General features: G+C 34.9%; 1 protein-coding gene across 1 annotated transcript; it reads right to left on the reverse strand.

Annotated features, from left to right (window-relative positions):
* Nucleotides 1-392: 392 nt before the first annotated feature.
* LOC121754492 (protein FAR1-RELATED SEQUENCE 7-like) lies at nucleotides 393-1,190 on the reverse strand. Its single transcript, XM_042149840.1, has 2 exons — nucleotides 758-1,190; nucleotides 393-700 (listed from the first exon to the last, which is right to left on the reverse strand). The coding sequence occupies exons 1-2, from the start codon at nucleotides 1,188-1,190 to the stop codon at nucleotides 393-395; spliced, it is 741 nt and encodes a 246-aa protein (XP_042005774.1).
* Between the last annotated feature and the right edge of the window lie 12,183 nt (nucleotides 1,191-13,373).

A 13,373-nucleotide genomic window follows, 5' to 3' on the forward strand; every position in this document is an offset into this window, starting at 1 on the left:
TGTACAATTCAAACATGCAAAAACATGTACTAAAAAATATAGTCATACCTTTGGGTCATACTATCAACTGTTATGTGTCATAACAAAATATGGGTACATAGGGTCACAATAATATTAAACTTGAGTCATGACATAATGATTAGGTTTTACATTACAAAAAATTAATCTAGTCTATTATATCATAATAGATGAATATATAAGTCATGAAAATGTAAGGGTAAAATTAGTCATAATAAACCAAAATTTCATTCATGAAATCAACCTATTGACAAACAGAAAGCCACACGCATTGATGACTGACATCAGTAATTTCTACATACGTAACTTTGCAATCTAAGTGTTCTCCAGAAATGAATTAAACGAACATTACTTAAAAAAATAAAAAACTTGAATCAAACATCAGAATTTCTTCTGGACCGCATCTTTTCTTTCTCTTTAAATTTGTCGCAATTCCTTGAATCGTGGTGACCCCACTCCTGACATTTCTTGCATTGACGCATAGGCTTGCTCTTAAGCTTCAAAGCCTTCTCGACTCTTGAAGGGAGTCTACTACCACATCCCTTCGTGCTAACGACTTCAGGTGGATGTACATCTACTTCCTGGGGTGCCTCAGCCCCATAAAATTCATCCATTATTTTCTTCTTCTGGGCTGTAGACGTTACAACCCCATCGACAAAAATCTGTTGTCGAGCTTCACGCACTGTAGATGTTAGCTCATGAATTTGATCAATATCAACAGACACAGCCTAGTAAAGACCCAACATCTCTCCCAACAAAATTGCTTGGGCCATCTTCTCATCAACATAAACATGCGTTGCTACATCTGGGTTTTGGACGGCATGAACAACCTTAAGCAGAGGAGATTTCAACCATCGACCTCCAATCAGATACTCAGGAATCAATCGCAATTTTTTGTTCTTCAACACAAGGAAGATGTGGCAGCATACAAGACCAGTCCTAGAAAACATCTTACAACCACATAGACAAACAGAATCCTCCACAGATAATGTGACAGACCATATGTTTGAAAAATGATCTACAACCTTGTAAACCTCTGGACTTGAATCATTAGATATTGATACCAGACTGCAGTGGTTATAAGTCTCCAGAATCTGTTCTTGAATTTCCTTGAATGCACCATCAGTAAATATTGTGGATGCATGATTCTCAATAGACCATTCTGTTTTCATCTTTGCAGTGGTATTATAATCCATATAATCCAGCTTTGCGGAGTAATTTCGTCGGGCATCAACAACATTATTGAAATTCATTAAAAAACAACAAGGTTCGCCCTGGACTGATTATACCTCTTGAAAAAACTATTCTGCGATTCCGAAACATATGTCGTCTTTATCAAAGAACTATTAGGAAAGTCCCTAAAGTAGGCTGGAACCCAATACTTTCTTGATTCGAACATAGAAACGAACCATTCAGAGCCAACAAGTTCATAAGTCTCCATCACATTCTTCCACTTGTCTTCAAAGTAAGTGGGTTCAATTAACTCAGACCAAACGCATGAATTCAAATCCTTTTTAAAATCAGGATTACCAAGAAGTGACTTAGGAACCTTTTCACCAACTTTTGCCATGATGTGCCACATACACCATCTGTGATGTGTATTCACAAGCACTTTTTCAATGGCTACTTTCATGCCCTAGTCTTGATCAGTAATTATCAACTTGGGATGTATGCCCATGCACTTCACAAACTGCTTAAACAGCCAAGAGAACGAATCCGCGCTCTCACTACAAAGCAAACCAGCTCCAAAGGACACTGCGCGCCCATGGTTGTCCTTACCAGTGAACGGAGCGAAAATCATTGAGTACCTTCAAGGAAACATAAAATAGTATTAAAAGATTTACACGTGTATAATGATATATCAAATAATATGTCATAATAAACTCAAATCGTAGCATAACAGATAAATGCATCAATTTTAATAAAAAAAACTTCTACCTATTAGTTGAGTACATAGTATCAAACGAAACGATGTCACCAAATTGCAAGAAATTCATATTGACCATAGGATCACACCAGAATAAATGAATAGACGACTACAGGAATCAACTTCATACTCGTACGTGAAGGCATCACAATTTTCCTTCTTCTTCTTCTTCTTCTTCAACTCATCTATAATCATTTGGGCGTCATATCCTTCAGCATATCTTCTGATGTCCCGTGTGTAGTTACGGATGTCCAACACAGTACACCCAACAGACTCATAACCGCCCATCAATTCGGTCAACAGCTTGAAAGTGAGAGATGGCCCGATATTAGCACCAGCACAATCTGAAATAAATTTTTGATGAACTGGTTCAAGTTGACGATTTAATCTCATGAACTTCTGGTGTTGTACCTCAACCATGGGTTGGTTGTGTTCTTCGTTAAAGTGTTGAATTACGTAACCACGGTCAGAATGGAATTTGAATGCAACACAAGCATTACATCCACATTTTTTGGATTTACGTTGTCGTTTGGGTTGCTGATCGTTAAACTTATGTTCACCCTCTCTGTTACACACCATGTAAAACCATATGGGGATATCATAAACCTTCTTTGAACCGTTCTTCCTTGTATCAAATCCGACACGTCGATCATAGTTCTCATAAAATTCAATTGCGTTGTCCAACGTGGGGAAGCTACGACCAACAAATGGTTTAAGCTCTATAGGGCATTCTGGTATATTTAAATCTGTAAAAATTCATAAACAGAACACACGAAACAAAAACGATTAAAAACCAACAAGCAACCATATACTGGGTGTAGAATGATAATGGGTCATAATAGGCTTAAGTCGTGGCATACATCCAACACAAATATCATATATGAAAATGAGTCATACTATACTAAAATAAAAGCATAGTGAGCAAAAGGCTCAAAAAAGCCATTTGAAAAAATTCACACAAACAATGACGACGACATAAACATATTAGAAAATATGAATAGTAGCATAGCAACCTAATGAAAATAAAAAAATATAACGATAACCAGTATTCCCAAAAACGTCAACAGAGTATGATGTATATTAACAAAAAAAAACCATCATACACTGGGGGTAGGATGATATTAGGTCATAATAGGCTTATATAGTGGCACAAAACTAAAAATAAATAAAAATATGAAAATGTGTCATACTATACACAAATAGAAGCATCGGACAAAACAATCAGATAATATATTTGCAAAGTTTCACGGAAACACCTACGGAGAAATAAACAGATTAAAAGATGTGAAACGGAGCATAGCGAACAAATGAAAAAAAAATACAATGACCATAACCTGCATTCCCAACAACGTCATCGGAGTATGATTGATTATCTACATGCGAAGTAGGAAGAGTTTCGGATTCCATTTTTAAAGTATGGAAACTGCAAACTATGATTAAATATAATCACAAATTGAACAGATTAAACTGGAACGCAAATGGAGATGTGTTCTTCAAACGATGATGATATATTTTTAACGCTTGAAAATAATACTCTGGAAGTATTACACTGCAAATTTGGTGTAAGAATGGCTACAAATGATGAATCACGGAGAAGATGCGGTTGAAATAGATATAAACCAGAATTGACGTGTATTCTTTGATAGAGGTAATATAGATTGCTAGATTATAGGAGATCAATTAACCAACAAAACATATATAATTACTTAATTAACCTTACCGTATTATACTTGATTAAAATAAAAAAACCAGGAATTAACTAAGCCGCCAGATCTTATTAATAACAGATGATCTAATCAAATCCAAAGGCTAAAAAACGGTCTGTATTTCTTTGTTTAAGGAGATACTTGTTTTGATCAAAAGCATATATATATAGGGGAGTGTTATATTGCTAACTCAATACTTAATTGCTAACTATAATTAAATAATAGACCTAAGATATTCAAATCAAGGGCCTATATCATCAGCCTCGGAATGTCAATATGATCAACAAAAAACGTCAATAAGGGTATTAAGGTCAATTTACGACAAAGTAGTTGTAACTAACTTTTGAAAAATATCACATAACTTTAAAACGCATATAACTTTGTCAGGTGGACCCCACATTCCACTAACTTATTAAATCGAGGTGGAAAAATGCTGGCAATAAGGATATACTTTAAAATGATGGAGAGATGGAATGCTGGAAAAATGTATTCATTTCCTTTTTGTATCTTTTGTTCTATTGTTCTTTTTAATCTCAGCCCCACGATTTTGTCATCCGACTGTTAGATTGGTGCCACGTGTCATTTAATAATGCAGATTTACAAAAAGGAAATGAATACATCCATATACATATATGGATGTATTCATTTCCTTTTTGTATCTTTTGTTCTATTGTTCTTTTTAATCTCAGCCCCACGATTTTGTCATCCGACGGTTAGATTGGTGCCACGTGTCATTTAATAATGCAGATTTTCAGTTGAATAATGCACGCCGACTAATAATGCACCATAATAGTGTAATAATGCAGATTTTCAATTGAATAATGCACACCGACTAATAATGCACCATTATAGTGTAATAATGCAGATTTTCAATTGAATAATGCACACCGACTAATAATGCACCATTATAGTGTAATAATGCAGATCATCACAACCATCCAATTCAAGGATCCAAGGGCTGTGATTAAAAAGAAGCTTGGACTGAAAAGCTGCGAAGGACCTTAACACACCCCTATATATATATATATATATATATATATATATATATATATATATATATATATATATATAGAGGTGTGATCAAATGCAAACTCATATCTATAATACAAACTACAAACTTTAATCTTACACACTCCTTGTAATTGATCAACGGTTCACGTTTGGGATGCATATGGGGATGTCAACGCTTAACACAAATTATGTCACTGGGGGTGTTTATGGAATGTGATTCATGCATCGGTTACAAAAAGCCCTCATTTCACTCCAACCATTCCTTAACTATGTCAATAACATTTCACTGATCTGTTCCAGATATGTTCCCAATTTCGTGTTGCCATTTGTGTGGTGCCTTTGTGGTTCTACTGATATTCCGTTGATATTACCCAAATATTCTGTTGACATTATCCACTGCCCATGATATATATATATTCTGTTGACATTGTGGTTCTACTGATATTCTGTTGACATTTCCACATAATTAGGCGTTAACATTGCAAAGTAAACACAATACCCAAATATTATGTTGACATTATCCACTGCTGACATTGAACTTTTTTTTTATGATGGCTAATGAGATTATGCATAGAGAATTGGTGCCTTTCTGGTATGTTGCTATTGAACTTTGCACGCATAATTTACAAATATGATACTGACATGATAATGTTTTATTCCTCTACCTAACTTTCAAAATCGAATTGAAATCACGAAGATTAAAATTGGTGCAAAGGTCACCGGAGAACTCATGTCACCGGAGCATAGGTCGCGTCAACACCGATTATTAGCACTCATGTCACCGGAGCAGAGGTCGCGTCAACACCGATTATTCGAACGATTGCTGGAGGCTTGGTTCCTTGAAGAAACGCGATTGACTGCAGTAGATTATCGAAGGGGTTCGAATGGAGGAAAGGGGAGAGAAGAAACGTGAATAAGGGGTGGGTGTTGAAAAGGAGTAACTGACTGGATTCTCAATCACAACTGAACACCTAATTATGTGGGCTGCTTAGTTACATCACTAAATTATCCTTAGTGAACAATTATATAGGTAATGTTGACATTATGTACACAATCTATACTAACCGTTGGTTATTTCTATTAAATGTGTAGGATTAGAGTTTGCATAGTTTGTATCTTAGGGGGATTGTAGTTTATCACACCCCACCCTATATATATATATATATATATATATATATATATATATATATAGGAAAATGATCAATACAAAACTTGATCTCAATACAAAATCCAGACCAAATCCTGACCATGAGATTTGACAATCCAATGGTCAATAATTAAACAAAAACACGGAGGGTCATTGTAAAGCAGTTTTAGGTCATATTATAAACTTTGGATTTGAGGTCATGTTAATATTATTTCATGTCATCCTTACTATAATGACGTAAAAATAAGCTTACAATGACCTAAAAATGACTTTTGTATGCTTGGTTCTGCATTTTTGTATTAAGAATGCTTTTGCATGGATCAAAACCCTATATATATATATATATATATATATATATATATATATATAGGGTTTTGATATATATATATATATATATATAGGGTTTTGATCTATGCAAAACCATTCTTAATACAAAAATGCAGAACAAGCGTACAAAAGTCATTTTAAGTCATTGTAAGCTTATTTTTACGTCATTATAGTAAGGATGACATAAAATGATCTTAACATGACCTCAAACCCAAAGTTTATAATATGACCTAAAACTGCTTTACAATGACCCTCCGTGTTTTTGTTTAATTATTGACCATTGGATTGTCAAATCTCATGGTCAGGATTTGGTCTGGATTTTGTATTGAGATCAAGTTTTGTATTGATTATTTTCCTATATATATATATATATATATATATATATATATATATAGGGTAGTGATCAAGATATAACTAATCTTAAGTGTATAATTAGAGAACAAATCTCAACCACACATCTTAATGGAACAAATATTATTTATTTTAATAATATAAAATAGGCAAAGGGTATTTTCGTAAATTATATTATGAAATTTAAATCTGGGATCAAATTACACGGTTTGTTCTCTCCCTCACGTCTAAAATGGCAATCTCCCTCTCGAGCATCTGAACATTGGCTCCGTCCCTCCCCCTCCGCTTCCTGTACAAATGCGGCGGCGACCGTGGCTGCGGCGGGGGCGGCAGAGACGTCGTTGGCGGCGGAATGTGCTTTCCTCTCTGGCGGAGCTGTGGAAGCCATCCGAGCCTGCTGATCCCAAAACATGTATGGTATTGATTACGACATGACCTTGCCTCAGGTGCTCAACAAGTGGCAGGTGCTCGAGGGAATGAGCTTGATTGATGGGGATGCAACCTCCTCGTCTTACCCTGGGATTCGACATAGTAGGGGATTGTTGCATTTGGGTTTTAATTAGCACAAATCGTGATAGGTGGATTATACAGTTCACACACAAACAATAATCATAAATTTCAATTTGAATTATATAGGACGATCACTTATTATAATCTTAAATGATAATTACACGCTTGATCTAATTTTAAAATTTGAGTGTATATTGTCTCCACGCTTAGCCTCAAACATTATTGATTATCGTTGATTTTGTGTAGATAGAAGTAATTCTTATGTTAAAGCTTTAATGTTTATCTCTTTGAGTTTTGTAAAAACACAATAGATAATTTAATTACTGACCAAGTAATGAAACCAGTAAAGAGCATATATTATTAAAGTTAAACGAGGTCTGGATGTTGAATAAAAAAATATTCGAGTCAATAAAACACATCACTCTTATTTTGATTTTACTTCACTCTTGTTCACAAAACACCTCACTCTTATTCTGATTTTACTTCACTCTTAATCACAAAACACATCACTCTTATTCTGATTTTACTTCACTCTTGTTCACAAAACACATCACTGTTACTCAGATTTTACCTCACTCTTGTTCACAAAACACATCACTCTTATTCTGATTTTACTTCACTCTTGTTCACAAACACATTACTCTTATTATGATTTTACTTCACTCTTGTTCACAAAACACTTCACTCTTATTCTGATTTTACTTCACTCTTGTTCACAAAACACATCACTCTTATTCTGATTTTACTTCACTCTTGTTCTCAAAACACATCACTCTTACTCTGATTTTACATCACTCTTGTTAACAAAACACATCACTCTTACTCTGATTTTACTTCACTCTTGTTCACAAAACACATCACTCTTACTCTGATTTTACTTCACTCTTGTTCACAAAACACATCACTCTTACTCTGATTTTACTTCACTCTTGTTCACAAAACACATCACTCTTATTCTGCTTTTACTTCACTCTTGTTCACAAAACACATCACTCTTATTCTGATTTTACTTCACTCTTGTTCACAAAACACATCACTCTTACTCTGATTTTACTTCACTCTTGTTCACAAAACACATCACTCTTACTCTGATTTTACTTCACTCTTGTTCACAAAACACATCACTCTTACTCTGATTTTACTTCACTCTCTGACTTTACTTCACTCTTGTTCACAAAACACATCACTCTTACTCTGATTTTATTTCACTCTCTGATTTTACTTCACTCTTGTTCACAAAACACACCAATCTTGTTCACAAAACACATCACTCTTACTCTGATTTTACTTCACTGTCTGACTTTACTTCACTCTTGTTCACAAAACACATCACTCTTACTGTGATTTTATTTCACTCTCTGATTTTACTTCACTCTTGTTCACAAAACACACCAATCTTGTTCACAAAACACATCACTCTTACTCTGATTTTACTTCACTCTTGTTCACAATACACATCACTCTTATTCTGATTTTACTTCACTCTTGTTCACAATACACATAACTCTTTAGACATGTTTAGAAGAAGAATCTCAGTAAACAGTTCCAAATGCGGCCACCTCTGAACCAAAATGCCACAATTCCATTTCCATCATCATTCATTATAGGAAAATCTATAAACAAGAATAGAGTATAAATTATTACTCCCAATTGCATTTCATTTCGTATCCATCCAAATATCTCTACCACGCTAGAACATGAAAATTGTTCTTGGTTTTCCTAATCTTTATCATTTCTCATCGATTTTCACAAATGCACAACAATCAGACCTCCACATACTCCTGAAGCTCAAATCATCCCTCCTCGGCCCCTCCGCCGCCGCCGCCCTCCATGACTGGGCTGTGCCACCGTCTCCTTCCCCTTCCGCGCACTGCACCTTCTCCCGCGTGATCTCGCTCAACGTCACCGTCCTTTGCGTACTACATTTCAGGCAAGCGCGGTCGTCGTCATAATAATTATTTTCAATCCTGTAGCTGAATTCACCAGTTTTTGAACTAGAGCTAGAGGTTTTGTTGGAGTAGATTTGATTAGAAGCTTTTGGAATTTTGGATTGGGTGGAATCGGAGTGTGACGAATAGGAAGAAGAGGAAGAACAATTGTTGATTCTAGGTTGGTAGGGCTGAGGACTTCTGTTCGCCATGGTTGAACACCATGAGCTGCTCTTCTTCTACTTCTCCTTCAATGACGTAAATTGGCTGCAATGACAATTATACCCCCGCCTTGTTATTGTGGAGTAAATTTGTGATTGAGGGAACTAATATCTCCTTAAATTCGAAAATTAATACTAGCCCTTGATTTTTTTGATCTTGTGGCTATGATTTGTTCTCTAGTTATATATATAGGGTAGTGATCTATGGAAAATACTCCTTAACCAAATAACTAGAGAACAAATCATAGCCACAAGATCAAAAAAATCAAGGGCTAGTATTAATTTTCGAATTTAAGGAGATATTAGTTCCCTCAATCACAAATTTACTCCACAATAACAAGACGGGGGTATAATTGTCATTGCAGCCAATTTACGTCATTGAAGGAGAAGTAGAAGAAGAGCAGCTCATGGTGTTCAACCATGGCGAACAGAAGTCCTCAGCCCTACCAACCTAGAATCAACAATTGTTCTTCCTCTTCTTCCTATTCGTCACACTCCGATTCCACCCAATCCAAAATTCCAAAAGCTTCTAATCAAATCTACTCCAACAAAACCTCCAGCTCTAGTTCAAAAACTGGTGAATTCAGCTACAGGATTGAAAATAATTATTATGACGACGACCGCGCTTGCCTGAAATGTGGTACGCAAAGGACGGTGACGTTGAGCGAGATCACGCGGGAGAAGGTGCAGTGCGCGGAAGGGGAAGGAGACGGTGGCACAGCCCAGTCATGGAGGGCGGCGGCGGCGGAGGGGCCGAGGAGGGATGATTTGAGCTTCAGGAGTATGTGGAGGTCTGATTGTTGTGCATTTGTGAAAATCGATGAGAAATGATAAAGATTAGGAAAACCAAGAACAACTTTCATGTTCTAGCGTGGTAGAGATATTTGGATGGATACGAAATGAAATGCAATTGGGAGTAATAATTTATACTCTATTCTTGTTTATAGATTTTCCTATAATGAATGATGATGGAAATGGAATTGTGGCATTTTGGTTCAGAGGTGGCCGCATTTGGAACTGTTTACTGAGATTCTTCTTCTAAACATGTCTAAAGAGTGATGAGTATTGTGAACAAGATTGAAGTAAAATCAGAATAAGAGTGATGTGTATTGTGAACAAGAGTGAAGTAAAATCAGAGTAAGAGTGATGTGTTTTGTGAATAAGATTGGTGTGTTTTGTGAACAAGAGTGAAGTAAAATCAGAGAGTGAAATAAAATCAGAGTAAGAGTGATGTGTTTTGTGAACAAGAGTGAAGTAAAGTCAGACAGTGAAGTAAAATCAGAGTAAGAGTGATGTGTTTTGTGAACAAGATTGGTGTGTTTTGTGAACAAGAGTGAAGTAAAATCAGAGAGTGAAATAAAATCAGAGTAAGAGTGATGTGTTTTGTGAACAAGAGTGAAGTAAAGTCAGAGAGTGAAGTAAAATCAGAGTAAGAGTGATGTGTTTTGTGAACAAGAGTGAAGTAAAATCAGAGTAAGAGTGATGTGTTTTGTGAACAAGAGTGTGAACAAGAGTGAAGTAAAATCAGAGTAAGAGTGATGTGTTTTGTGAACAAGAGTGAAGTAAAATCAGAATAAGAGTGATGTGTTTTGTGAACAAGAGTGAAGTAAAAGCAGAATAAGAGTGATGTGTTTTGTGAACAAGAGTGAAGTAAAATCAGAGTAAGAGTGATATGTTTTGTGTACACTATATATATATATATATATATATATATATATATATAGGGTGGGGTGTGATAAACTACAAACCCTCTATAATACAAACTATACAAACTTTAATCCTATTCACTTAATACAATTAATCAACAGTTAATATAAGAGATTTTTCTAATGTCAAAATTTCCTACAAATCTGTACACTCCGTTGACATCTAACAATCAGAATTTGTACACCCCCGTTGACAGAATTTGTACACCCTGTTGACATCTGCCTCCGTTGACAGAATTTGTACACTCCGTTGACATCAGCCCCCTCGTTGACATAATTTGTACACTCCGTTGACATCAGCCCCTGTTGACATTAGCCCCCGTTGACAGAATTTGTACACTCCGTTGACATCAGTTTGTATAGTTTATATTTTAGAGAGTTTGTATTTGATCACACCTCTATATAGGGTCCCCTTATATATACAACATCTTCTTAGTGTAGAACTAGAGACTAAAAATTAGCCATTAGATCCAATTTTTGATGGATGAGATTAGATACAGTACATCTTATTTCCGTCATTCATCCTGTAAATAAATTACTTCGGCCTAAGGATAGAGTAGTAAATTCTCAAATTATGTCAATGCTTTCTAAATGGTAAGTTGCGCCTGCGGAAAAAAAGAATTAGACTTTAGGGTAAATCCATCACCCATTCCCCTTCTCACTTCAACTTTCTTCTCCCATCACTTCCTTCGTCAACCGAGGCAGGCAATTTTTAGAGATACTTCCGAGGAATCTCAACCTATCATACGATCCCACCATGGTTGACACGAGGCAAACCAAAATCAAAGGCATTTGTTGTGTTCTATATTTTTTTCATTCTTTGAAAACCCTACATACTGATTTGTTAAACTATAGATTTTAAATGAACGGCAATTGCGTTCGAAAATGGTATCTGATACCGGTAAATCCTGATTACACATAGTTCAGTTCAGATTTAATAGATTTTAATTCTTGTTTTTGAATCAAATTAGTTCATCCTCATGTAATTGGAACCTCGAAAGTTGGACGTGCTCAGAAAGGAAAACCGAGATCAAAATCTATGCCAAATGAACCAGACATTTCTGGTGAGTGACCCGATTCATCATTTTATATTTGGGTCCCTGTTTTGTAATTGAGAGAATTATAGTTCTATTTTTTCTTCATTTTATTACCGTATGGTTCTCCATTCGAGATTTCTTAGTGATCTTCAAGATATGAGTTTTGATTTGGTTGATGGTTCAAATCTGATTCATTTTAACTCTATAATGTGAATTGATTACAATATAAGATGATGTGATTTCCTCTTAAGATGAGGAAATTATATCATAAGAAGAAGTTATTTGTTTTGGATTGTTGAATCATTTTAACTGAAATGTTTCCACTTCTCGGGTGAAGTTATTACATTAAAAGATGAAGAAATTTGATTATAGGATGAAGTGATTTCATACTATAATTTTGAATTTTGAATAAATTTTAGTGTATTTGTGGTGAGTTCTGGCTATTCTTTTTTGTTTATTTATTTTGTTTATTTCAGTTGTAAAGATGATTTTGTAGTTGGAATTTGGTCTCTGGTGAAGTGTAGATATGTTTTTGTAATGAAATTGTTGAACGCACGTAAAATAATTGTTGCTCGTAAAGGTTGGGGGTGTGCAATCCAGTAGGCCGGACCCGAGATTGCCGCCCGTGATTGAGGAAATGACTGGTAATATAAAACAATCGATATCTTTAGATTGCTGTCTAGGATGGTTCAATTGTTGTCTACTTTTTTTTTACTATTTTGGTTCTGATTTTTGGAGTTAATGAAAACTATTCAAGAGATGAGTGATTTCAGTGAAGATGAAGTACTGTGTAAAATGTGGTTTTTGCATTGTTATATGAAGTGATTTGATTCAAATTTTGTTTGCTTCAAATTTGGATTAATTTTTTGGAAGGTTTAAATAAGAATATGAAGTTATTTCATTATTTTTTGGGTGGTTTAAATTAGAATATGAAGTTATTACATTATGAAATGAAATAATAAAAGTATAAGATGAAATTTTTACATTATAAGGTGTAATGTTTTCTTTCAAATTTGGTTCTTTTTTAAATGACGTGTTCCAAGTCTCGGTTTAAGTTATAATATTATAAGATGAAGTGGTAATAGTGGTAGATGAAGTTATAGCATTATAAGATGAAGTGATTTGTTTCATATTTGGTTCATTTCTTTAGATGAATTTACAACATTACATGATGAAGTTATAACATTATAAGATGAAGTTAATACTTTGCAACATGCATTAGGGAACCAATGAATGAGGGAACAAATGGTAAGGAAACACTGCATTACTTTGTCTTACATTAAGTAATATTTTGTATATTTGATTCATCACTGACACTGTAATTGTTCTTTATGTAGACAAATCAAGTCCCACTAATGATATACATGTATTGAATCAACCACCCGTGGCGCTTTCAACATTCAAACCAAACGAACCACTTGGGCACTTTTGAAAATATTGTTACTATTGTATTTCAATATATATTATTTTTTGTTTCATTACTT

This window comes from Salvia splendens, chromosome 11 (genome assembly GCF_004379255.2).
Source record: "Salvia splendens isolate huo1 chromosome 11, SspV2, whole genome shotgun sequence".
Taxonomy (NCBI): Eukaryota; Viridiplantae; Streptophyta; class Magnoliopsida; order Lamiales; family Lamiaceae; genus Salvia; species Salvia splendens.